Source organism: Nannospalax galili, unplaced genomic scaffold (genome assembly GCF_000622305.1).
Source record: "Nannospalax galili isolate Female #2095 unplaced genomic scaffold, S.galili_v1.0 scaffold1402, whole genome shotgun sequence".
NCBI lineage: Eukaryota > Metazoa > Chordata > Mammalia > Rodentia > Spalacidae > Nannospalax > Nannospalax galili.
This window is the reverse complement of record NW_008348453.1, coordinates 69,575-94,357: the sequence shown is the minus strand read 5'-3', so window position 1 is coordinate 94,357 and position 24,783 is coordinate 69,575. Positions and strand designations below refer to the sequence as shown.

Sequence of the window (24,783 nt, the reverse complement as noted above, 5' to 3'; positions counted from 1 at the left end):
TCATGTATGTAAGTGCCCATGTCGTGCAGTGCTCACAGAAGACAGAAGAGGGTGTCCTCTAGGACTGGAGTTATGGACAGTTGTTAGCTGCCATGTGGGTGCTGGGATTCAAACCCGGGTCCTCTGCAAGAGCAGCCAGTGCTCTTAACCGCTGAGCCATCTCTCCAGCCCTAGTTTTTCAGTTTTTGCCTCTTTTGTGTTGCCTTTGTTCTTACAGTTTGTTTATGCCATTTTAGTTTGTTTTTAAGCCACTTTTAGTCATGAGTTCTAATAATATGGTTTCAGTAATTGAAAAACAAGCAGGTGTTGTCCCGAGATCTGTTAGCTAATTGTCTTGTGTTTTTGAAAACAATATAAATGTTGCTAAAACTAAAATAGAGGTTAAGGGATGACAAGCTCTCTTGTTCAGAGAAAGAATCCCTCCCACCCCTACCCCTGTGCTGAGGTTAAAGGCATGTACCGCCACACCCAGTCTGAGAAAGAATTTTTTTTGTTTGTTTTGAGAGGGTTCCTGTAGCCCCAGCTGGCCTGGAATTTGCTATGTAGACCAGGGCCTGGGTGAGATCCACCTGCCTCTACCTACCAAGTGCAGACACCAAAGGTGTGTGCCACCACATACTTTGAGAAAGAATTCTTAAACATTAACTGAATTGACTGGTTTCTTAACTCCAGAATGTGTATTTTTGAGCTGACTTGTCTTGGGGGCCTGTCTTAGTTACTTTCTATTGCTGTGATAAAAAACACTGACCAAAACCAAGTTGGGGAGGGGTCACAGTTCATCACTGAGGGAAGCCAAGGTAGGAGGAACTCAGGGCAGGAACCTGGAGGCAGGTGCTGAAGCACAGGCCATGGAGGAACGCTGGTTACTGGCTTGCTCCCCTGGTCTGTGCCTTATTTTCCTGAGACAGGGTCTCTCACTGAACCTGGTGATTCCTGTTTTTTGGCTAGGCTGGTGACCAGCAAGCCCCAAGGACCTTCCTGTCTTCACTCACCCCTGTGCTGGGGTTGCAGGCATTTGTGGTTACCCCTGGCTTTTTAATGTGGGTGCTGGGGATCTGAGCTCAGGTCTTCATGCTTGCACAGGAAGAGCTCTTACCTATTGACCCATCTCCTCAGCCCTTTTTATTTTCTCCTCATGTAGCCCAGGAGAGCCTTGAACCCCCTATCTAGCTGAAGCTGGCCTTGAACTCCTGATCTTCCTACCTGTACATCCCAAAAGCTGGGAATTATAGATGTGTACCACTAAACCCTTTGAGGTTGGTAACATTTCTTTAAGAGAAATTTAATTGTTCTCAGGCATATCTGAGCTTTACCCCCAGTAGAAGGTGGTTCGAGCTCTGAGAAGCCATGCATCGCTCTCTCTAACAAGTTTTGTGCTCCCATGTCAGTGTTGTAGACTGAAGAAGCCACTTGGGGTGCTATAGAGTTGACTCTCATCTCAACTGTGACATAAACCCCAAAAGACCACAATACAACAGAGGGATTGTAAAATGCAGACACACATAACTAACACTTTACGACAGAGACATGTTCTAGGAAACGTGTCTCTTAGGTGGTTTTGTCATCATGCAAACATCAGAGAGAATGTTTACACCAACTAAGATGGCTATGATATCACTAGGTCTGGACACACACTGCAAAATAGTACAGAGGGTTCCTTTGGCATCTGAAAGATCCAGTCTGTACCTCTGGAGTGCTTCAACTCATCAAGTCCCTAAACTGTATATCTAAGTGGAAACTACCAGAAGGCAAGACTCTTGGAGGGGGATGGTTACCGGCTTACTTTCCCTAGACATGGCTTCTATTCTTGGTTTTTACTGGTTGTCCTGGTAAAAACCTTTCCTATTGCCATACAATGAGATTATGTAAATTACTTTTTTTTTTTTTGAGACTGGGTGTCATACTGTAGCCAAGGCTGGCCTCTAACTCTTAAGTGCTGGGACTATCCCATTTCTTTATTTCCCCTTTTGCCTCAGCTACCAGAAGTTCAGGGGCACTTTTATATCACAGAAGTAACCAACTCATTGAATATTTCTTATGTAATTCTTTCTCCTCTCTCTTTAAATAGTTTCTCATCTTTTTGTCTTCATTTTAATTGTACAGATCCCTTACCCACAATTCAAAAATATTAAACAAAGATTTAAAAATGGAACACTTCTTTAAATTCATGAAGCTCAGTGTGAATATTCATGTGTCATTGCAGAATACTAATGTGTTTGATTTCAGGGCACTGCCCCAGGCCCTTCGAGGATGTTATATAATATATAGCATGCTCTTTCTAAATTCTGAAAGATTTTGAGCTCTGAATTGTAGCTAACCCTGAGGATTTCAGACTGGACGCTGTGGACCTGTGAGTGAGTGAATGTGGGCAGGTCTTCACGAGTCCTGTCCTCTGGCGAGCAGGCATGTGACATGCAGAGGCTCCCAGAAGGCTATGCGCCGATGTCATCGGATATAGAAGGAAGCCAAAGGGAGACCTGCTCATGACTGCCATCCAACGCCCCACCTCAACGCCCCACTAGTGGCTGGTGCCATTACCTGTCTCTGGAACTTCTTGTGGTCGTCGCATTTTCTTGGACACTTTCAGAGCTGATTCCAGGTTATAGACTTGAGAGCGCGTTAACTTCAGCTCCCTGCGGAGCTCATTAATTTCCTTGATCAGAGAGACATTTTCCTTTAGAAAAGAAGGAAAGAGAGTGACTATGATGTGTGAGTGTTCAGAGGTTGCAGGGCATGCCCTTCTGGGGCTGAGAGGGTGGGAACACACAAGAACGAGTTTGGATTCGGGTGAACTCTCTGCATCCTCCCCGGGAGTGAGGCTCTGTCCTGCTCCTTACCCTGCCTTTCAAGGTACCAGCTGATTTGCTTTCAAGTGGACTAAACACAGTTCCTGTCCATCAATAACTGCGTTCCTAAGTACTTTGAATATGTTTTTAAAGTTCTCAAGCATAGGAACCCTATGACTAGATTCTATTACAATCACTTGGTGGGGGTGCTAGAGATTGAACCCAGGGCCTTGTGAATGCTAAGCATGTGCTCTACCACTGAACTACACCCCCAGACCCTACAATCATAAGTTTACAGAAAAGGAAAGTGAGGCAGCAAAGGACAGAGAAACTATGTAAGTGGCTTGGATCACACACTTAGCAAGTGCAGAGCCAGGATTCTAACCCCAGCAGGCTAGCTCTCAAGCTCTGAGGTACCGGTACTATCCTCTCTCATTCATCGCCTCTCCTGCCAATCATCTGTTGAAACTAAAGGGCATGTACAGTGTGAAGAATGCAACAGAAGACACGTTCCTGCCCTTAGCACCATGTTGCTTAGTGAGCACCACAGAAAAGCAGGTACAATTGGATTTGTTACAGCCACTGAAATTTACTTCCCTCATTTGTTTGACAGAGACTCATTTCTCTAACATCTGAACTGGGGACCCATCATGTGCCAGCCACTGTGTTGCTCCTGGGGAATATAGAACGTGAGACCTGCTCCCTGCTCTTGAGGACTTTATGGTCTAGTGGAGGAAGACATATTTTAGCTTGGCTCCAGCTTGCTGATGCGCAGGAGTGGGACACACAGTGAAGACATGCAGTCTTACCTGAGTGACACATGGATTCTTAGGAATTGACCTTGGGGCTGAGGCTTAGCAAGGAGGGGGGAAATGTCCCAGAGATCTGAACAGCAGGATACAGGCCATAGAATGGGAGGAACAGTTTCTTCTCTCTCCTTTCCCATCAGATTCCACCTCAGGTCTCTAACTTCCACTTCACACTTAGCTCAAGGGCCTCAAGGTAGCACTAGGGAGGAGTCCCTGTCACTATAGACCCAGAGTGACTGGCCACTTTGTCTTAGAGCCCACAGCTCAGCGTTCAGCTCATTTCTCATAGAGCCTCACACATGATGGCAGATAAATCACCGAGAGTCTTGTTAGTGAAGCTGCTGGCTCTGTGGGTCTGGTATGGGTCCTGAGAGTCTATATTTCTTTCTTTTCTTTTGTGTATGAGTATGTGTGACATATTCTGGTGGTATGTGTGCATATGTGTGCATGTTCGTGTGTGTGTGTGTGTGTGTGTGTGCAGGCCAGAGGAGGACATTGGCACCCTGTTCTGTCACACTCTGTCTTAATTCCTTGAGGAAGGGTCTCTCACTGGGCCTGAAGCTAGGCTGGTGGCCAGCAAGCCCCAGTTATCCTGTCTCTTCCTCACAGTGTTGGGGTTACAGGTACATGTGGGCACACCAGCGGGGTACATGGGTACTGGGGATTTGAACTCAGTTCTTTACACTTGCCACCTCCCAGTCCAAGACTGCATTTCTAAATGGCTCCCAATGAATTCTGCTGCTGCTTGTCTGCAGGCCAAATCTGTGTAGGATGAACCCGTCCCAGAAACACACTGGGCCTCAGCTTGAAATACCCAGTGCTCACTGCCAGTCCCCCATTCTCTAGGTCAGGTTCTCTGCCTATTTTTCTAAGTTGGCAGTTTTTCTCCATCTAATGCTTTACCATTTTAACCAGCCCTGGCCCTGGTGATGGATCACCCACATTTCCTGTCCAGATGCTGTCTAATAAAATTCCCTGCCAGTCTTCCCTGGAGCTTCCCCATCCCAACTTTATATCATGATGTGATTACCTCAATAATTTTTATTGGCTACTAAGACCTTGGACCCTTCCTTGCCCGTGAGAGGTGCACAATAAATAGTTCTGGGCTGGATAAGCAAGTGGATAATGTGTTGGACCCCAGAGCAGCAGGGAGGGTCTTCTGAGAGCCACAAGGAACTGGCATGCTCACAGGCTTCGGGGGGGGGTCTCCCCACTCCTCATTGTTGCTTTGTTTAGCCTCACTTCTGACTCATCCAATAATATGAGAATGAAAATTGGAACGAAGACTAGACACTGCAGGTACCATTTTCGAGTCTTCTCAGGTTCCATTTTTAGTGACTTCCTCTCCTTGGTCACCTCCATCCATTCTATCACTGAATCCCACTGATACTGTGTCTCAGCTGCATCTTGTGTTCATCCCATTGGGATTTATAAGCAGCTGTTGGCATCTCTCCCCTCTACTCTTGTAATGACCTCGGGCAGAGCCCTTGCCCTAGGTTCTTCCCATCTCTTCCACCAGCGGCAACCTTGCGATTGGGATTTCTAGCCTCTGATACCTTTATTATGAGTGCCTATCTCTGACACCACCACCATCTTTGACATCCCTTTGATGGGCTAAAAGGGCATGACTCTGCCTTGCTGAGCCTTCTGTTCCTGCTTGCATTCTGGTCAGGAAGGTCTACAGAAGCCTCTCCAATCTTCCAGACCCTGACCCAGCTACTGGGCTACAGAAAAGATCTGACCGGTTTCAAGTTTTGAGAATCTGAGAGACTGGGGGACACTAAGGTATTTACAGAGAAATTTCTAGACAAGGGGATGGGGGTTACTTTAGGCTTTTGGGACTGCTTGATGCCCCACCAGAACTTTCTGACACCCATGGTATGCGGCAGAGGGAAGTGAATGCTCATAGCTCCCCCTGCTGGCTGCTTGAAGTCAATATTTTCCGAGTAGGCAGTGCCTGTGTGCAGAAGCTGGCGGCAGATCATGCTGTGGTCTGGGAAGCCTTGCATTTTAGTGGGATTTTCTAACTGCACAGATGAGCCTGGATCCTCCTCTGCCCTTTCCACCTCCTCTTGGCTGACCTGGCATTTCCACCTATCGTGTTTGCTCTGTAATGCCTTTGGCATTTCCACGTTCCGGATCCCAAGCTCTTCTCATTTACCCTTATTGTCACAGCATCTCATAACACGTTTTCCTGCCACCTGCCTCTTTCTCCACTAGACTGCATACTCCACCTTTTGAGTTTATTTATTTATTTACTTTTTGATGGCTAGTTCCTAAACATGCTAAGACATCTTGCCGGGTTAATTTCATCTTTCAAGTGGATAATGTGTTAGACACCAGAACAGCAGGGAGGGTCTTATGAGAGCCACAAGGAACTGGCATGCTCAGAGGCTTGAGGGGGGGGGTATTTTTAAATTAAAAAAGTTATTTTATGCATGTGAATGTTTTGCCTGTGTGGTGTAAGTATACCCATGTCATACATTGGGTACAGAGGAGAGTGTGAGATGCCCTGGAACTGGAATTATGGACAGTTGTTAGCTGCCATGTGGGTGCTGGGAACCCAGAGATCCTCTGCAAGAGCAGCCAGTGCTCTTAACCAGCTGAGCCACCTCTCTCCAACCCCAAGGTTTTGTTTTGTTTTGTTTTGTTTTTGAGACAAGATCTTCTTGTAGCTCCAGCTGACCTGGAACTTGCTATGTAGACCAAGCTGGCCACCAGCTTCTGCCTGTCAAGTGCTGGGATTAAAGGCGTGTACTACCAGACCTGGTTCATTCATCTTTTTGAGATAAAGATAACCCTATCTGAGTTGAACAAGATGCATTTTATGCTTCTTGGCAGGGGATGGAGGGCCCTTTCCAACATGACCCAAGACCACTGGGTCTTTCTCTCTGTTTCAGATGCTTTGCAAGAAACTAAGGTCTGAGAATTCATGGGTCTCCTCACCAAGTGCCGCCCTCTCCTCTGGTTTTTCTTAGGCTGTTGCCTCTGCCTGGAAGGAAGATGATCCTCAGTCACTTTCTACCTACCCGGAGGCCAAACTCCAAAGTTGCTTGCTCTTAGAACCTTCCTTGAATCTTCAAGGCATGTTTCCACTGTGAGCCCATACCACACACTCATATCTTGCCCAAGTTCCTCAGGAGAAGCTCCCTGAGGGTGCAAACACTCTTACATGGAATCCTCCATGGCTGACAGAGCTTGTTATGTAAGGAGCCCTTGAAAAATGTGAGCGGAATGAATAAAATGTGTGTCTTAGATGTTTGTGTTGCATAGCAACTCTTATTTCCATATCTGTAAGCATGCTAAGCAATGATGTGGGGAGGCACCTATCTGGATATACAAATGAGACAGTGGCCCAATTTTCCTCAGTTATTTTCCTACGAGTTACTCTCAGACATCATGCCTGCCTTGGCTTTCCTTTAGTCACTTTGGAACAAAGTGAGGGGGACCTAGTAGGCCGCATACCCAGCTCCAGCTAGCTCCTGCCAACATGTCTTGAGTCAGCCAGGGCTCCTGGCTGCTTTCTGGGGTAGGAGTGATCTAGAATCAGTTGTGCTGTCCCCTCTCCCACACCCAGGCCACACATACCCTTGGTCCATGCTATGATGGACTTTTAGACTCTTTCCAGAGTGGTTCTAGAATAAGTTCTTTGGTGGGGTGAAGGAAAGGAAGTGACATCCAAGCCCTGGTTCTGTACCAGGCCAGTGCTCAGTGTTTTATATTACTTGTCTGGGCCAAGCCTCACAGTAGCCACTGAGGTGGTCTTCTGACCCATGTTACAGATAAACATAGTGGCCCTTGGAGAAGTTAAGGAATTTATCTACAGTCTCCTGACCAAAGAGCAATGAATTGCCTTAGTCTACACAGAGACTGTGCCCATTTGCCTTCCATACCCTGGGTGAGAATATAGCTCCAAGTCCAGTTTTGCCTGCATAGGCCCTGCAACTAGATTCACCCTGGCCCAGCCTTCTCATTCAACCTCGAGATCAAAGAAGGAAACAATTTTTAGTACCTAGAAAAGTAGCTTGGAAATTCCTTAAAAAAAAATTTTTCTGGGGCTGGCTGGAGCGATAACTCAGAGGTTAAGAGCACTGACTACTCTTATAGAAGATCTGAGTTCAGTTCCCAGCACCTACATGGCAGCTAATAACAGTCTCCAACTCCAGTTCCAGAAGAGCTGACGCCCTCTTCTGACCTCTATAGGCACTGCATGACACAGGTGCACTCACTCACATGCACACAATACACTCATACACATAAAATAAAAATAATAAATAAAAATTAAGAAAAATCTTCCCAGGGGACTGGAGAGATGGCTCAGCAGTTAAGAGCACTGGCTGCTCTTGCAGAGGACACGGGTTTGATCCCAGCACCCACATGGTGAGTAACAACCATTTGTAACTCCAGTTCCAGGGGATCTGATGTCTTCTTCTGTGTGGGCATTTCATGATATGGGTGCACTTACATACATACAGGCAATATACTCATACACACAAAAACGAACAAAAATAATAGAAAATCTTCTGGGCTGGGATGTAGCTCAGTGGTAGAATATTTACTTACAAGCATGAGGCCCTGGATTCATTCCTTAATGCTGGGAAAACACACTTCCTAATTTTTTTGCCAAGTCTTACCCACTATAGAAGTCTCTCTCTCTCCTCTCTCCTCTTCTCTCTCTCTCTCTCTCTCTCTCTCTCTCTCTCTCTCTCTTTCTCTCAGAGGACCCAGGGCCTGATCCCAAGGTGCCCTTCTTGTCCTCTGAGGTTGTCTGAGCTACCTTTCTGGAGCTACAGGACGGCACAGTGCACAGTACAATGCTGCTCAAGATAAAGAGACTTTTCCAGGGGTTCCCCTCACAGGAGCCCTGGCTGGGTCTCTTCTGCAGCTTACTCCCACCTTGACCCAGCACTCTCTAGGGAATGGGAGTGAGAAAGAAGACACGATGGCCCCAGCAGCGTCGTGCAAACATTCTTCCTACCCTGTAGCCAGTCTGTGGTCTTCATGTCTCCATTTCCTAGGACTAATCTGCCTTGGGCATCTGCTTGGTGTGGGCAGAGGGACCAGCCCTTAGAGGATCCTCAGGCCTACATGGTGCTAGCAGGGCTCAGTCATGCCAGCCGGTGACAAATGCTTCTGCTGTCACCCTGGTCCCACTGCCTGGCTTGCTGCAATCAGAGTCTAGAGCCTCTCCATGTTCCAGGCACTCCAGGCAGTGGCTCTGTATATGGCCTGCTGGTATCAATGGTCCTACCAATTACATATGCTTATCTTTCTGCATCTCTGACAGGGGTCCCCCTCACAGGAGCCCTGGCTGGGTCAGACAGCTTTTGTGGCCTAGAGTAGAAATGATTTGAATGGGGAATTGGGACAGTTGCTGGTTTTAGGATGGCATCAGATCAGTAGTACCTGAGTCTGGCCTGGATTTCTGTGTGCTCTATCCAATTGTATATAGATTCTCTAACCTAGTATCTGGTTTTAATCCAACTGCAACCCTGTCCCCATTCCAGTATTTTAACTAGGGCATTAAAGACATGCAAATATAAAAGCATGTGCCATATATGATCCTGATGTTCTCTTTTGATATGAATTTATAAATTGCCTCAGATGATACTGATACCCAAACAGCAACCTGGCAGAAGCATGCTGATGGGCAGTCTCGATTTATCACTTGAGTGGGGGTGGCAGGAATGAGGCCAGGCTCTCTGAACAGTCTGATAAAGAATCCTGGGAGTTGGGTGTGGGGAATCTCATTAAATCTGATCAGTGCCAATTCGGTGGGTGTGGTTAACTTGGGACCAAGAGATAAGAGTAGGACCCGAGGCACCAGAAAAGGGAGCTGAGGCAGGTGGAGACCAGCCAGACTTGTCCTAGTAGATGGGAAGAACAGAATAAAAATCAGCAAAGCAAAGTCACATGAAATGGGAGTTGGAACCAGAAGAGAGAAGGGAGAGAGGGAGTCAGGAGGACTATGAGCTGGATGGAAGTACCTAAGAGCCCCGGGTCCCCAGGACACCAGAAGGAGCGCCTGGGGAAGCAGGGGACTTGAGGGCATGGAGTTGCCTAGATGGGCTCCTCGGTGGGCTCTGGGCTGTGGTCACAGCCAGAACAAGCTCTAGGACGTCAGAAGGGAGGAGCCAAGAGAAAGCTGTGGCTTTCTGGACATCTGGGGAGCCTGTAGGATGGGTGGTCTCAAAGGGACCATTGGCAATTCTCCCTCTGATGCTCAGCTTCCCAGGCAGCTTAAGGGTACATGCCATTACCTGCATGATGCGGACATAGTCGGTGCGGTGCAGCTCACTCTCCTTGACCACCTTCTTCTTGAGAGTGGCCAGGTTCCTCTCCAGGTGCTCCCGCTGGCGGGCATACTCCTGCTGAAGGTCTGAGTTCAGTCCTGCTATCTCCACCTGATGGGCCCAGGGGGACTCTCAGTGAAGAGAGGTGTGGTACACAGGGCAGGGCAGGGCAGAGCAGGGCAGGGAACTCATGCTTACCATGTCTGCCTGCTGCACGTACTTCTCAAAGAGACCACGGATCTTCTCCTTCAGCAGCCGGGGCTCCTGGATGTATGCCACACAGTTGTGAAGGTCTGTTTTAAACCGTCTGACCAGTGCTTCCAAGTCCCGCTCCTATAATCAGACATTTACTCCTGGGGCTGCAGGCAGGGGCTAATGGCACAGAAAGGGACAAGATTGTCCTCATCTGGGACTCACAGCTGACCACCAGGGGACACACTGGGCACAGAAACCTAGACGGGGAGCCAGTCAAGAGGTATCAACATTGAAACTCTGGTGTACCTGCCTGGACTGGGTATCCTGCCGGAACTGCCAAGATGACACTCAATCCTTTAGTAAGGGACACGTGGTGTCCCTTACTACCCTGGATTCCTTTAATAACCTCAGACCTTAGAAGATGAATGGAACCTCACATGGCTAGTCTTTCCTTTAAGAAAAAAGAAAGATAGTATAATTCTTTCCCACAGAATCCCATCCAGGGCTGCTGTGTCCCTCTTCTGAGCTCACCCAGTGCTTGTCTCTCCTGACAGTCAGGAACACTGCTGTGAATGGATGGGGGAAAATCCACAGATTGTTGCACATGAGAACTAGCTTTCTATCTTCAATTGTGCTTTCCCTGATGTCCATCTTCTCCTACCCTGACCTAGAGAGGGACTCTTCTTTCTCTATTCTCCCACACCCCTTTATCCACTACATATATATATATATATACATATATATATATATCTTGCTTTATAATATGCACAGACCATAAATCACATATCAGTCCTTTTGGCTTGTGAAGGGCAGGGCCAGGATCTCTTCCCACATGTGGTTCTGCAGCTTCTAGCACTATGTAATACAGTGCAAGCATTTGATAGAGAAGATGAAAAACTTCAGCAAACATTTTGGACGACGACCAGAAGACTCAGTATCCGGGACTGGCTCTATATGTGCTAACTAGTTATAAGAATGGGGTGAAGCTTCTTTACCTCCTTATTTCTGGCCTTACTTTCCTTATTTATAACATAAAGGGACTGGGATGAGGCAGGCAAAGTAGCATATACCTGTAATCTCAGCTCTGGGGAGGCTGAAACAAGAGGGTTGACAGTTCTGAAGCCAGCCTGGGCTAACAGAGTGAGTTTCAGGCCAGCCTAGGCTACAGAGTGAGACTTTCTCAAAACTAGCAGGGGGCTAGAGAGGTGGCTGAGTAAGAGAGCTTGCTGTGCAATCACAAAAACCTGAGTTTGGACCCTCAGCACCCACAGAAAGGCTGCAAAAATTGGGTTTGTCTGTACCCCTAGCACTGGAAGGCAGAGACAGGAGGATTCCTGGAGCTTGCTAGTCAGCAAACCCCACTGAAAAAGTGGCAAGCTCCAGGTTGAGTGAGAGACCCTGTCTCAAGGAGATAAGGGAGTGATAGAGCAGGACACCTGACATCCTCCTCTGACCTCTGCATAAGTGTGTACACACACACACACACACACACACACACACACACACACACACACACCACAAACAGAGAACAAACAAACACAATCAAACCTGAAGACCTAAATGGCTGGTCGCCAAGATTCTCCTGGCCTCAGTAGATGGTCAAAGCCTTTTAACCACTAAGAACAAATGACCTTCTTAAGCAGGTCAAACAAGCAAAGGCTGAGACTATTCCTTCAAAACTAGTGTCAGACCTCCCCACCCCCATCACCACACACAAGTCATTTTATAGTCTCAGATGAATTCAGTCATGTAAATTGGCACAGGCCTGGAATCAGACAGGGCTGTGGGCAAGAGTGTGAGTTAAAATGGGAAGTGTATCTTAGCAATGGCTGGCTGTGTCTCCAAGAGCCAGCTGCCCGTTGCAGGCAGGTGCCAGATCCTGAGTCCAAGCACCGCCAGACTCAGAAAATCCTCACACCTTCTGCTGCTCTTTGCGTAGCTCCTGATCTGTGGCTCTCAGTTTCTGCAACAGTTCCGTGATGTTCAGCTCCAGTTGTGTGTTCTGTTTATGGAAGCGCTCCAGCTCAGCTTCCATCTATAGAGAACCAGGGGAAAGAGGCCCAAAGGGAGAATCAGGGAATGTCAACTATCTTTGAGAACAGAAGTCTTTTGCTGGAACCTTCCCGAAACCAGGATTTTTTTTTTTTTCTAGTTCCCAGCTACATCCTCTAGAACGAAACCTTTCTTTTTACTTCTTGTCATCCTAAAAGCCTCCCACCCCTGACTGATGACATGTCTACCCAGGGTTGTGCATTCTACTGCCAGGCTGGGAATTTTTTCTCTTAGTCACTTTGCCTTTCCTTAACAATGTACATTCCTCTCTTCTTGAATTCCTTAACTCAAATAACTGAACTCCAAACTCCTGTGTGAGGCATGGTTCTCTAGAGAAGTACCTTCCTCCCCTGCATTGTGAGGTTGTGAGTGGAACTTGACTTTCAGGGGCCACTGTCATTCTAAACAGAAAATTGAGGGTTGATTCTGAAGTAGAGTTTTGAGGGACCAGGGTGGCAGGTGGGCATCTTCATTCTAGGGCATAAAACAGGTAAAGGCTAAGAAGAAGAAACATAGTCTCATCATTATGTTGAAAGGTCAAAGCAGTACAACTAAGGGCCACCCCATCTTCAAAAGAATGGCAGGAGACCACACCAAGCTTCTTGTTCTAACAGAGGCCAGTGAGGGATCACTGGACTTTCTGCTTTGGATGAAACTAGCTGGGTAGACCTGATTCAAAGCAAGCGGTGATGTTTTATTTACATCCCCAAATTTGGACACTAGTATTCCTGTTACTAGGGCAGCTCACTGACTGTTTTCAGGGGATGGGAGAGTTCATTGTTTTGTGTGTGAGGCGGGGGAAGTAGTCCTCACAAATCTATCCCAGGTTCTTTGGTCACATTGTTAGGTTTCTGGTAACTGTCTAGGGGTACCAGAAGGCTCTAACAAGCCATCTCCGTGTTCTGGACATAGAGGAACGCTTTCTTGCTGTAGGAAGCATTTTATTAGACAGAATAGCCTCTGATACAATGTCTGGCATCAAGGTGGACTCCATGAACACTTGAATGAATGAATGAATGAATGAATGAATGAATAGCAAGTGTGGTAAGCAAGGGGATCAGCAGTGAGGGATGTGAGCAGGAGTGCAATTACTTGCCTCTGGAGGAGGAGAGGCAAGAATACCAGGTATCAGTGGCAGAGCTATGTAGAGCTGCCTCACAGAGAATACACAGCAAGAGAGGGTCTTTGCACAGCTAAAGCAAGGGCCACTAGACTGTTGGAGGCTCAGGGATACAGAACTGATGAAGAGGTGGTGTTTGTTCGAGAAGCCTCTGGACTAAAAGGATGAGAGAAGAGAGCCAGAAGTTCTTGTGAAATGGGCATATCACTATCTGTAATGGAGGTAGAAGGCATCCTGTGTGTATAGAGGTGAGCAGGTGCCCTCTCCTCCATTGAAGGAACACTTCAGCTGAGTGTTATGGGAAGAATATTACAGGATAACAGAGAAAAAAGAATTACAAGCTGAGAGCAGCCTGTCCACAAAGGATCAGTGGCCTGCGGCAGCTTGGTGCATTTCTGTAGGCTGGCACTGCTGTAGGTGACTGAAAGATGATACGGCACTGGGGGAAGGCTGAGAGGTCACTGAGCTGGGAGTCACTGAACAATGTAACCAGGAGCGGCAGGGGCACCTGGTTCTACACAAGGGAGAGAACTGGAGGTCGGCAGGCAAGCCAGGAGGCTGCACTGGGCTCCAGGCAAAGGAAGAATGTTCTAGGCCAGTGAAATGGCAGCTGGAAGAGAAAAGTGGTGACCCTAATTTGCAGGGCTCCTGAAGGTCATGCCTGAGTGTGCACAGCTGACCATATTTCTCAGCAATCTTAAGTCAGCAGTGACAGACTGGGTTAGGATGGAAGCGGCCCAGGACTGGATTCTTTACCTTTGCTCGTTCCCCCACAGGCAAAGCCTCAAATTACTCCAAGAACATAAATAATCAGTTTTATAGAAAAAAATTGTGAACTATGTGAAATTTGAGTATCTGGCTGGGAAGCAGAAGACCAGCCTAGAATGTGGGGACAAACATCTTTCCCAGCATGAAAATTCCATTCACTTTTCCAAGTTATTCACCACACTGATTCGCAGTGGGGCAGGGGCGGGAGCGTGGAGGAAGCATTTTGTTCCCCAGGGGACCTTTGGCAGTGGCTAGAGATGTGTTTGGTTGTAACAGCCCTGGAAGGAGGTGCGTTGGCACTGAGTGGGTAGGGACAAAGGATGGTGTTAAGCATTCTAGAGCACACAAATCGGCCCTCCGTAGAGACTCCTCCATGCTGGTGTTGAGAAACCCTGCGTGTGATGAACAAATAAAGGAGTGCAAACTAAACTACAAGCTTCTTTTCCTACACAGGAAGAAGATGGAAAAGCTTGTGTGAAAGGAGGTGCCTCAGTCAAAGCTGGCTATGTGTTTCTCCACAGAGATCTCTATATAAGCTAAGGGCTTGAACCTTCCTTCCTGGAGGAAAAACCTCACCAGGGATTAATTGTGGTTATCTCTGAATGTGTCTATCTAACCCCAAGAAGAAAGCCTCAAGGTCAGAGGTTCCTGGAAAGAACCAGGTCCAGGTATCAGCAGCCACTGACACAAAGTGGGGGAGGGAGGTGGGAAGTGGGAGTGGGGGATAGGGTAGGAAGGTCTCTGTTCTAATCATTTCTAAGACACAAGTACGTTCCCCACTGAGAATCAAGGCCTTGCCCAGGATGGTGAATAATCCCACAGGTGTGTTGGTAGGTGGAGCCTTCAGAAGGTGGTTAGGTCTTGGGGTAGAGCCCTCACAAATAGAATTCGTGTCTTTAAAAAGAGGCTCAAAGGAACCTGTCACTCTCTATGAGATCCGGGCCCTCCCAGATATGGAATCTGCTGGTGTCTTGATCCTGGACTTCGCAGCCTCCAGGACAGTGAGAAAAATGTCTGTTGTTTATAAATTTCTCAGTCTGAGATATTTTGTTTCTGAAAGGACAAAGATCACTGCCATTCTTGGGCCCTGAAGTCACTAGAAAATGACAGGAGGCCCCAAGAGGGCAGCTCTGTGGTTAGCTTGGGGCAGAGAGAACTGTCTGCAGATGCTGGGGAGAAAGGCATTGCCCTCCTCTTGGGATTCTCTTCCCTGGACTCCTCTCCACTTGGCTTTTTCACTGAGTCTCCAAAGGCTTTGCAGGGCACACACACACCACCAGAACCCAAGGGCATCTAGGTGGGTCATAAATGCTGACACCTGTTGTCCCTGCTCAGGCAAACATCTAGAGAAAATGGAAGGGAGAGTGTGGTCGTCCTTTACAGGGCGGTCAGGGAAGGCCTTCGAAGAGGTGGCATCTAAGCTGAGACAGGGAAGATGAAAAGCCAGCCGTGTGGTGATCCAGGGACAGCCTTCCAGGCAGAGGGGCCACCACCACAGAGTTCTGAGATGGGAAAGCTGGCTTTTAGGAGCTGCCAGGAACCTGGCACTGGAGCAGGTGTGGGTAAGCTTGAGATGAAGCTGGCGAGTGTAGTCTTTGGGTTTTGTTCTAGTGGCATGGGACATGATTGGGGAGTTTACTCTGATCTCTGTTTGGAAGCCAGGCTGGAGCCTGAGTTGAGTCCAGATAAGAAATGGTGGAGAGGGCCTGTGAGATGGCTCAGTGGGTAAAGGTGCTTGCCGCCAAGTCTGATGATCTGAGTTCAATTCTTGGAACCCACATGGTCGATGGAGAAAACTGACTCCTGCAAATTGCCCTTTGCCCTCTACATGTGTTGGGGCATGGTGCCCCTCCCATGCCCCAAAATAAAGAATAAATGTAAATTAGTGTTAAAAAAAGAAAAGGAACGGTAAGGCTTGGACCAGGGTAATAGCAGCAGGGTGGTGGGGGGCGGGGAGTGCAGCGTTGGATTTGAAATCTTTTTTGGGACTTGATTCATAATGATTTGGATATGGGAGTTAAGAGAAAGGAATAATCAGGAAAGACTTCTAAATTTCCACTTTATGAGGGGCTAGAGCGATGGCTCAGCAGTTAACAGCATTGGCTGCTCTTGCTGAGGACCTGGGTCAGTTCCCAGCACCCACATGGCAGCTAACTCTATGTCCATGTCTGTAACTCCAGTTCTAGGGGATCTGCTGGCATTGTATGACACGAGTACACTTACATACATTCAGGTAAAACACTTGTACACATAAAATTAAAATAAATTTTAAAAAATTCTACTGAGAAACAAACTGGAGAGAGGGAGAGGGAAAAATCAAGAGTTTGGGAAGAAATGCCAACAATTCAATTTGAGGCCTATCTACCATGTCCCCGAGTCCTTGCTATTTTGTGCCAGTGAGAGGTAGTCTGACAGGCAAACAGATGTTGTAAGAAAATGCAAAGTGCAGGGGCCCAGAGGGAAAAGACTCCTGCGTCATCAAATTCTCAAAAACCCTTGTCTAGCTGGTCTTACTGCTAATCTCTCTCCTCTCTACCTCCATCCTGTTTGTTTTCCCGAACATATTCTTAGTTGTTCCATTCTTGGGCTCAAGAGTCTGTTAAGACTTCTGATTCCTTATCAGAGGAAGGCCAAACACCAGGCCCTGGCATGTGGCCTCAGCTATTCCCTGTTTGAGAAACAGCACTTGGTGCTTGGTGGGAAGAGCGCCTTTCTGCTGAATATATACTGCCCCCTGGTGGTCAAGTGTTCAACAGCCGCAGCTCCATTTGAGGCTACCCAACTGCATACTGAGCTATGGGCCCCAGGCACAGCAGCCTGACTCGAGGCCCAACCACCTTGCTGAGGAGCTGAGCCCTCAGCTGGACCAGTGCCTTCAGCTGGACCAGGTGACCTCATCTGTGGAGTGGAAGCCACAGGTATTGCTTGCTGAGAGGGGCCGTGAGAAGCATTTTCGTTCGTTTTCCCTGGGCCAGTGAGCAACAATGGAAAAGGAGACCGAGGTCTGAGAGGACAGTGTATGCCACAGATGGCTCTCACCTCCCGAATCTGCTCCTTCATCACTTTGATCTCATTCTCTCGAGCTTCTATTTGTTTCTTCAGCTCCTTTATTTTGTAGTCGAACACAAACTTGAATTTCTCTAGTTCTTGGTTTTTCTTTTTCAGATCATAAATTCGCTTCTCCTGGAGGTAAAATGAGAGGAAATTGAGAGAAGTGGGGTGGGGACAGGAGAGAGGGGTGGGGTTATACGGTCCTGGTACATGGAACCCCTCTAGGGCAAAGAAAACAAATCCTGTGACTCTGCTGCTGGAGGAGGCCACAGACTTCTCACAAGGGATCCAGAGGTGGGCATGCTCCCCACCAGGCTGCAGCACCAACTCACTTCACAGCAACTCATTCATATGTAGCTTATGGATGACTGCATCTCCCTTCCCACACTGTGACTCTTCTGCCATGTGACCTTGCCTTGTCTCTGTCAGCAAGTAGCATCCTTCCCTTCCCTCATATCTGATGGATTTATGACTTGTGACCCAAAGGATGCAGCTGAAGGAATGCTTTGTGGTTGCCAAGGCTATGTCAGAAAAGCCAGGCAGCTCCATGCCTGGCTCTCTTGGGACACTTGCTGTGGCAGAGGCTAGCTGCTGTGCAAGAAGTCCGATCATACTGAGCTTTCTGGGATGGAGAGCACATTCAGGGCTCTGTGGTTGAAAGACTCAGCTGAGCCCAGACTCTCTACCATCTCTACCACGGAGCTGAGCATGTGGAGGGAAGAGTCACTGTGGACATTGCTCTTCCAGCCTCTAGCTGTTTGAGTCCCCCTAGGCCCCGGCCTTTACACTGAGGCCTCAGACACCAGGGGCACAGACCAGCCATCCTGTTAGCGTGCCTTGTCCAAATTCTAGACCCACAGACTTTGACGGAAACAACATAGCTGTTTCTTTTAATCACTAAGTTTTTAGATAATTTGATGTACAGTCACAATAACTGGATCCTGGGTCTATCCATCAAACCTTTACTGAATGAAGTTCTGCTAAATATTAGAATCACAACTCTAAGAACAACAGAGTCCCCATTCTCCTGTCTTTAAGGAAAAAACACTAGCTGGTGAAGCAGATGTGTGAGCAAATACAGGCCTGAAATGCGATGGGTGCTGTAAAGAAGGAGACACAGAAAGCAGGATTTGTACGAGGTGGGGCAGAGAATAGCCTGCTTCAGCCTGAAGTGCTGATTCAGAGGGGAAGTGAGAAGTGAGGCTGGGGAAATAGTGGAGGTAAGACTTTTGGCTGTTGGTGTAAAGAGTTCAGACTTTATCCTGGTGGCCAGGAATTAGCAAGCTCAGCCTAAGAGCCAACCTTGGCCTGCCGCCTACTTTTGTAAATTCTGATTGAAACACAGCTGAGTGCATTCTGTTTTGTGGCTGGTTTCACACGTGGTACCCAGAGTTGATTCATTGAGACAGAGACCATATGGCCAAGGAAAGCCTAAAATATTTACCCTCTAATCAGAAATACTTCAGGCTACAGAAAAAGTTTGTTGACTCCTTCTGTAGGCCATGAGAACCTACTGACACATCTTCAGGGGGAGAATGACCTGACTGTGCTTGTACCCTGGCAGCTGTGCTGGTGGGAAAGGGGGAAGGCTGATGGACAGCGTTTATTTTATTTTTTATTTTTTATTTTTTTGTATTATGAAGCCTTGGTCCCTCTCTTGCCAATTTCCACTTTGAGAATCTGAAAAGGGCTCCGCCCCATCTCCAAAGCCCAGATTTATATACAAACTCTCTGGTATAGAAATGACATACAGGCACTATATCACCAAATCCTTACAAGCCCCTGTGACACAGTTCTCACCCCCCACTTTGCAGGGGATAACAGGAAGGCTTAGAGGAGTTGTCCAAGGCACAGTGCCTGAATAAACAGTGCCTGGTAAACAGAGGGGCCTATCTGGAAACAACTTGTCTATCGCTAAAGCCTGTGCTTGGCCACAAGAAAATTCTGTCTGGCAAAATGCAGAGGTGGGACTCGAATCTCTTTTTAAATTTTTATTATTTTTATTTTATGTGTATGACTGTATTTCTTGCATGTATTTAAGTGTACCTGTGTCATGCAAGACCCACAGAGGTCAGAATAGGGTGTCAGATCCCCTGGAGCTGGATTTACAGACAATTGTTAGCCGACATGTAGGTGCTGGGAACTGAACCCAGGTCCTCTGCAAGAGCAACCAGTGCTCTTAACCACTGAGCCCTCTCTCAGTGGAATCTTGACTTGCTCATTACAATACTAAATCCTGGACATTGAAGTGGTGTGCCCCACAGAATCTGTGCTTGTCTTCTGAGTGTTCTGTGACAAAGCCATCCTAAAAGGTGGCACCATCTTCCTGGGGTATACCCAGTGGTTATAGGACCAATCCTGTGGGAGTTCCTTCCTGACCAGCAGTACCATGGGGGCAGTGTGATAGGTGAGTTGTCCTCAGCAGAGGAGTGAGTCATTCTAGGATGTCTGGAACAGTGGAGGACAGGGGCTTCAGAGTCAGCTGACTCAGTTTCCTATCCCAAGTCTGGCCCCTATAAACTGTGTGATCATGGTCAAGATACTCAGTCTTCTGGAACTTCCCAAGCACAACCCTGAGTTGCTCATAAACCAAGATTGTTGGTAGAATTGAGTGGGATATGTTGGCACTAATTAGCACCATGCTAAACATCCAGTGGGTACTCCACTGATGGATCTTCTCCTACCGAGTCAAATAAATGGGCTCCAAGAACCCAGGACTCTCTCCCAGCCCTGTCCTCAGGCTCTGGGTCTCTTCAGGCTGTGGTTGGGGAGGGCAGAGAGAAGCCCTCACCTTGTCTTGAATTGTTTCATCCCTCTCCTGGATCTCTCGCTTGAGGCCTTGAATGTCCTTCTCCAGGGACTTGATGACTCCCTGAAGCTTCATCTGCTCCCCCTTTAGCATCTCAATGTCACTGGTTCGCTCTTCAATCTCCTTCTGCAGGCTGCTGAACTGAAGACAGACAGCAACAGTGAAGACCTCTGGGATCTTTGGGCCCATCTCCATTCCTCTCCCACCCTCCCCCATCAAGTGTGGATGGAGCGGCCTCTCCTCCAGAGAGAACTCACAGCCCTCAACATTGCTGGGTCTTTGGGAGTTACTGCTGCTATTTAATATTTTTACAGTTTTTTAGAATTGAGGAATAGTCTTTTTCCATTTTTGACAATTTATTCAGGTATACGCTGTACTGTGATCACATGTGCACACCCTCCAGTGTCCTCTTTCATTCCTGACCCTCTTCTTCCCAACAGTCTCCCTCTTACTTTCAAGAGACAGGGTGTTTCTGTATAGTCCAGTTTAGCCTTGAACTCATGATCCTCTTCCTAAGTACTGGGATTACAGACATGCACCATCATGCCAGGCTTATTTTGTTTGTTTTGAAGAATTTGGGACAGTTTAATATTTTCCTAGGCCCATTCACTGAAGGGGGGTGGGCGGCCTGTCTCTACAAGAGGCTCTAGGGACCAGCTCTCTAGGTGGACTTTGTCTTTTTCGGTTTTTGTTTTGTTTTTTGTCTTTTTGAGACAGGGTCTCCCTTTAGCCCCAGCTGGCCTGGATTCGCTATGGAGACCGGGCTGGCCTCAAACTCAGAGAGATCCACCTGCCTCTGCCTCCCGAGTGCTGGGATTAAAGGCATGTGCTACCATGCCCGGCTGGACTCTATTTTTTTTTTAATTTTTAAATTATTTTTTTAATTTTATTTGTACGAGTGTATTGCCTACAAGTATGTGAGTGCACCTGTGTTGTACAATGCCGCGGAGGTCAGAAGAGGGCTTCAGATTCCCCTGGAACTGGAGTTAAGGACGGTTGGTAGCCGCCATGTGGGTGCTGGGAATCGAACCCGGGTCCTCTGCAAGAGCAGTCAGTGCTCTTAACCGCTGAGCCAACTCTCCAGCCCCTGGACTCTGTATTTTTTACACCACCACACTGATCTTGAGAGGTGGAGATTGGTGGTCTACAAAGGTCAGAGATGGGTCCACTTCGGTCATGTCTAAGAAGGGAAAGCCTGACTGTGCTCTAGACTCTGTCTTTAATAATGCAGTTTCTAATAGGAAGCTTTGATTCCTAATGAGCTGGCTTTGAACTTAGCTTCTCTAAGGCTAGATATTTTGGAGAAGATGAAGCAATTCTATACAGATCTATGAATTACATCCTCCCTCAGCCATCAGTGAACTGAACAGCTGTCCTACCTTGTAAACAAGGCATCTTACACCTCCTAACAAGAAGTCTGAACAGGAGTCATCAGAGCTGAGGCGACCTCTAGGCTAAGTGGAGACCTATCTAATCCTCAGAAGAGTCCAATTCCATTTCTGTTGGATCCTACTTGCTCAGAAAGGAAAGCTCAGAGCATCTACTAGTGCATAGGAAGTCTATGCCCTGTGAGAAGGAAGGAAGAGGGGGAGAGCTGGGTGTGCTGTACACGCCTATGACATCAGCATTTGGGACGATGAGGCAGGGAGATTATAAGTTTGAGGCCAGACTGAGCTACATAGTGAGCTCTAAGCCTGTCTGGGCTACATGGTGAGATCCTGTCTCACCCTCTTTGCTCTCCCAGAGAAGAGGGGAAGCCAAATGTGGTCCTTTCAGAGGGTGTGGTGAGCCCATGTGTCTTGCCGATGAGGACACTCAGGTGGGACCACTGCATCGTCACCAGGCTTTCTGCCCACCTGTCCCCAGCCTCTGCTGCGATGCTGCTAGACCCCACCCCTGTTGCCTAGCGGCAGCCCCACACCTTCTTCCTCATGATGCCCGTTTCTCCTTTGAGCCGCAGGTTGGATTCCTTCTCATCCCGAAGCTTTTTCTCATACTTGGTTTTGATATCTTGAATTTCACGGTCTTCATCTTCTTCGATCTGCTTCTTGGTTTCCTCAAACTCCCGCAGCTGCTGCCTGACATCTTCCTGTGCCTGGCTCAGAGAGGGAGAGACTGTGGTGAGGTGAGAAGGAAATGGAGATGCTGTGGTATGAGGATGAACTCAGATGACAAGAGGCATTTGTGGGGATGGAAGGTGTCTCCTTACAAAGTGGAAACAGGCCTTCGCCATCTGTGCCCTCTTCCTGTCTCCCTTCCTCCGTAACCAGGCCGGCCTCCGGTTCCCTTACTTTACTACCTCTCACTGACAACCTCAACCCTGTTTTTTGCCTCTGTTCTTCATACCAACACCCAGGTTTCAGATAGTTTCCCTTTATAGAACTTAGGACCACCATAATTTTATTTGTGAAATTACTTGGTTATCTCCCCCATGAGATGCAAGTTCCTTGCAAGTCCCGTGGCCACCACTGGACTCCCAGTGTTCAAACAGAGGCAACTTGATAAACTGTTGAACAAATCAGTGGCTCCAATTCTGCCCTCCTGCCCTTCCCTTCCTCCTGTATAGCTTGGCTCCTGGGGAGCACCTCCTCGAGAAGACTGGTTTTCTCCTGCAGTTTGGCTTCGTAGAACTCGGTCAGCTCCTCTAGGGCTTGGCTCTTGGTCTCATCGTTGTCCCGAAGCTGCTTTTCATATTCCTCCTGCATCCGCTGCGACTTGAGCTGCAGCTCCTGGTATTTCTCATATTCTAGGAGCAACTTCTGATTGTTGCAGCATTCTGAGGTTAGGGAGGAGGACAGGTATTTCAGGTGGGAAAGTAGCACCAGCCTCTGGCACACATAGGATGCTTTCCTTCCCCTTCCCTGCCTGCTGGAGCAGTCCTCTCCAGAGCCAAGGCCCAAGGCCTGTGTAGTTTCTGTGACTGCCCCGTTCTTCATCTCACCAGGCAGCAAGCTCTCCACCCTCCACTCTGGACAGAAAATTGTTTCTATGAAGGTATGGGTGGAAGGCATTTGAGGGTTCAGGGCCAAGAAGAATGTCTTGAGTTTGTAGCACTGATACTAGTACCCCCGCTTTACCGAAGAGGCATGGTAGGGTGAGGTGATGCCTTAGAACACCCAGCAAGTAAGTGCTGAGTGTGGGACCCAGGGCAGCCTGTTAGGCTCCAAACCTGAACTTTTCTGTATCCCCCACTGGCATGCAGGAGTTTCATGTGTATTTGAGGAGTGAGTAAATACACAGGAGAAAAGACCATGGTGAGTTCCAAGGGACAAGCAGGGTATTCACAGACACAGCTGTGTTCCCTGGGACGAGCAGGGTATTCACAGACACAGCCATGTGCCCTGGGACTGCTCCTGCGTCTAACTCGCCTCTGCCAACCATAACCAGCCACCCTCACCAATGTGGCACCCCCATGTGGGCTCACCCAGCTCTTGCAGTTCCTGGTTCTGTTTGTCTACGAGGTTCTCCATGCGCTCACGGTGATATACATCCTGTTTTTCTTTCTCTGCTTTTAAAACCTAAAACACAGAGTCACCTTTTTTCATTTCTACACATGTGCTAAAGACACCAATAGGACAGAAGCTCATTTTATGACGACATCTTCCTTGACTCAGAGATTTCCCTCCAGCCTTTACTTTGTACCAAACACTGTTCTACGGACCAACAGAAAGGCCACTTTTTATCCACATAGGATTTCTCTCTGAAAGCTCTGTGCTTTTGCTATTTATGCAGTTGCCACAAAATAGACTTGTCAGTGAAAAACTTTGTTTTGGGCATGGTCAAGTGATTCTGAGGTAAAAAAAAGAAACACAGGGATTCATTCCAGTCTCTGTTGCCCACACACTGCTGTTGGCTAACCTCAGGTATGGTCATGTGTAAGTGTTTACCTGAGCCAGAGAGCTCCTGGCAGGCTGAGGTTGTCCTCTGGGGCCCAACTCTGTGCTTGACTTATACATAGTACCAAATAGATGCTTGCTGATTGACTGAATTATGAATGAATGAATGAATGAATGAATGAATAAAATTAATAGCCAGGGGCTTTCCAGCAAACAGACCCATGAAGACAACTTGCTATGACAAGTGAGGAAAAGATTGGGGATTTTAAGCTGGTTGTGGTGGCACACGCCTTTAATCCTAGCACTTAGGAGGCAGAGGCAGACAGATCTCTGTGAGTTTGAGACCACCCTGGTCTACATAGTGAGTTTCAGGCAAGTCAAGACTACAGAGTGAGACCCTGTCTCAAAAACCCCAAACCCTAAACCCCAAACCCAAACCAAAACAGACTAGGGACCTTAGATAAGGTGGGGCAGACAAGTTTATGTGGTACAAAGATAAGACTTGCAGAGTCCTGGGTCGAGTATAACTCTGAGCTGTTTAACGTTTTGTTTTTGTTTGTTTTGAGACAGGGCCTTCTTCTAGCTCCAGGTGGCCTGAAACTTGCTATGTAGATCAGGTTGGCCTTGATCCTCTTGCCTCTGCCTCACGGGTGCTGGGATTCATCTCCACACCCGGCATTGTTAAACTCTCTGACAGCCTAGAAGTCAGAATCTTCAAGTTATCCTCTTGCCTCTGCCTCACGGGTGCTGGGATTCATCTCCACGCCCGGCATTGTTAAACTCTCTGACAGCCTAGAAGTCAGAATCTTCAAGTTCTTCCTCCTCTTTCATTCTTATTATTTTCTTTTTCTTTTTCTTTTTTTTTTTCTTTTTTTGTCTTTTTGAGACAGGGTCTCCTTGGAGCCCCAGCTGTCCTGAAACTAACCATGTAGACCAGGCTGGCCTTGAATTCACAAAGATCTACCTGCCTCTGCCTCCCAAGTGTTATTTTCTTTTTTTAAAAAAAAATATTTTATTTTATTATTTTTATTTTATGTGTATGAGTGTATTGTCTGCATGTGTGT

The 24,783-nt window shown here is 47.6% G+C and overlaps 1 protein-coding gene across 3 annotated transcripts in view; it reads right to left on the bottom strand.

Annotated features, from left to right (window-relative positions):
• Cfap57 (cilia and flagella associated protein 57) overlaps window positions 1-24,783 on the bottom strand; it is an 82,951-nt gene that overhangs the window by 6,531 nt on the left and 51,637 nt on the right. For 2 of the 3 annotated variants that reach the window (XM_029569493.1, XM_029569494.1), the window contains exons 14-18: window positions 17,063-17,206; window positions 12,002-12,118; window positions 10,087-10,221; window positions 9,856-9,999; window positions 2,539-2,674 (exon numbers count right to left, since the gene is read on the bottom strand). In XM_029569493.1, the coding sequence (XP_029425353.1) occupies window positions 2,539-2,674; window positions 9,856-9,999; window positions 10,087-10,221; window positions 12,002-12,118; window positions 17,063-17,206 (676 nt within the window). Of the gene's footprint in view, window positions 1-2,538; window positions 2,675-9,855; window positions 10,000-10,086; window positions 10,222-12,001; window positions 12,119-17,062; window positions 17,207-19,865; window positions 20,025-21,804; window positions 21,979-22,468; window positions 22,660-23,307; window positions 23,402-24,783 lie in introns of all 3 variants that reach the window. The other variant, XM_017801182.2, reaches the window with a different exon arrangement.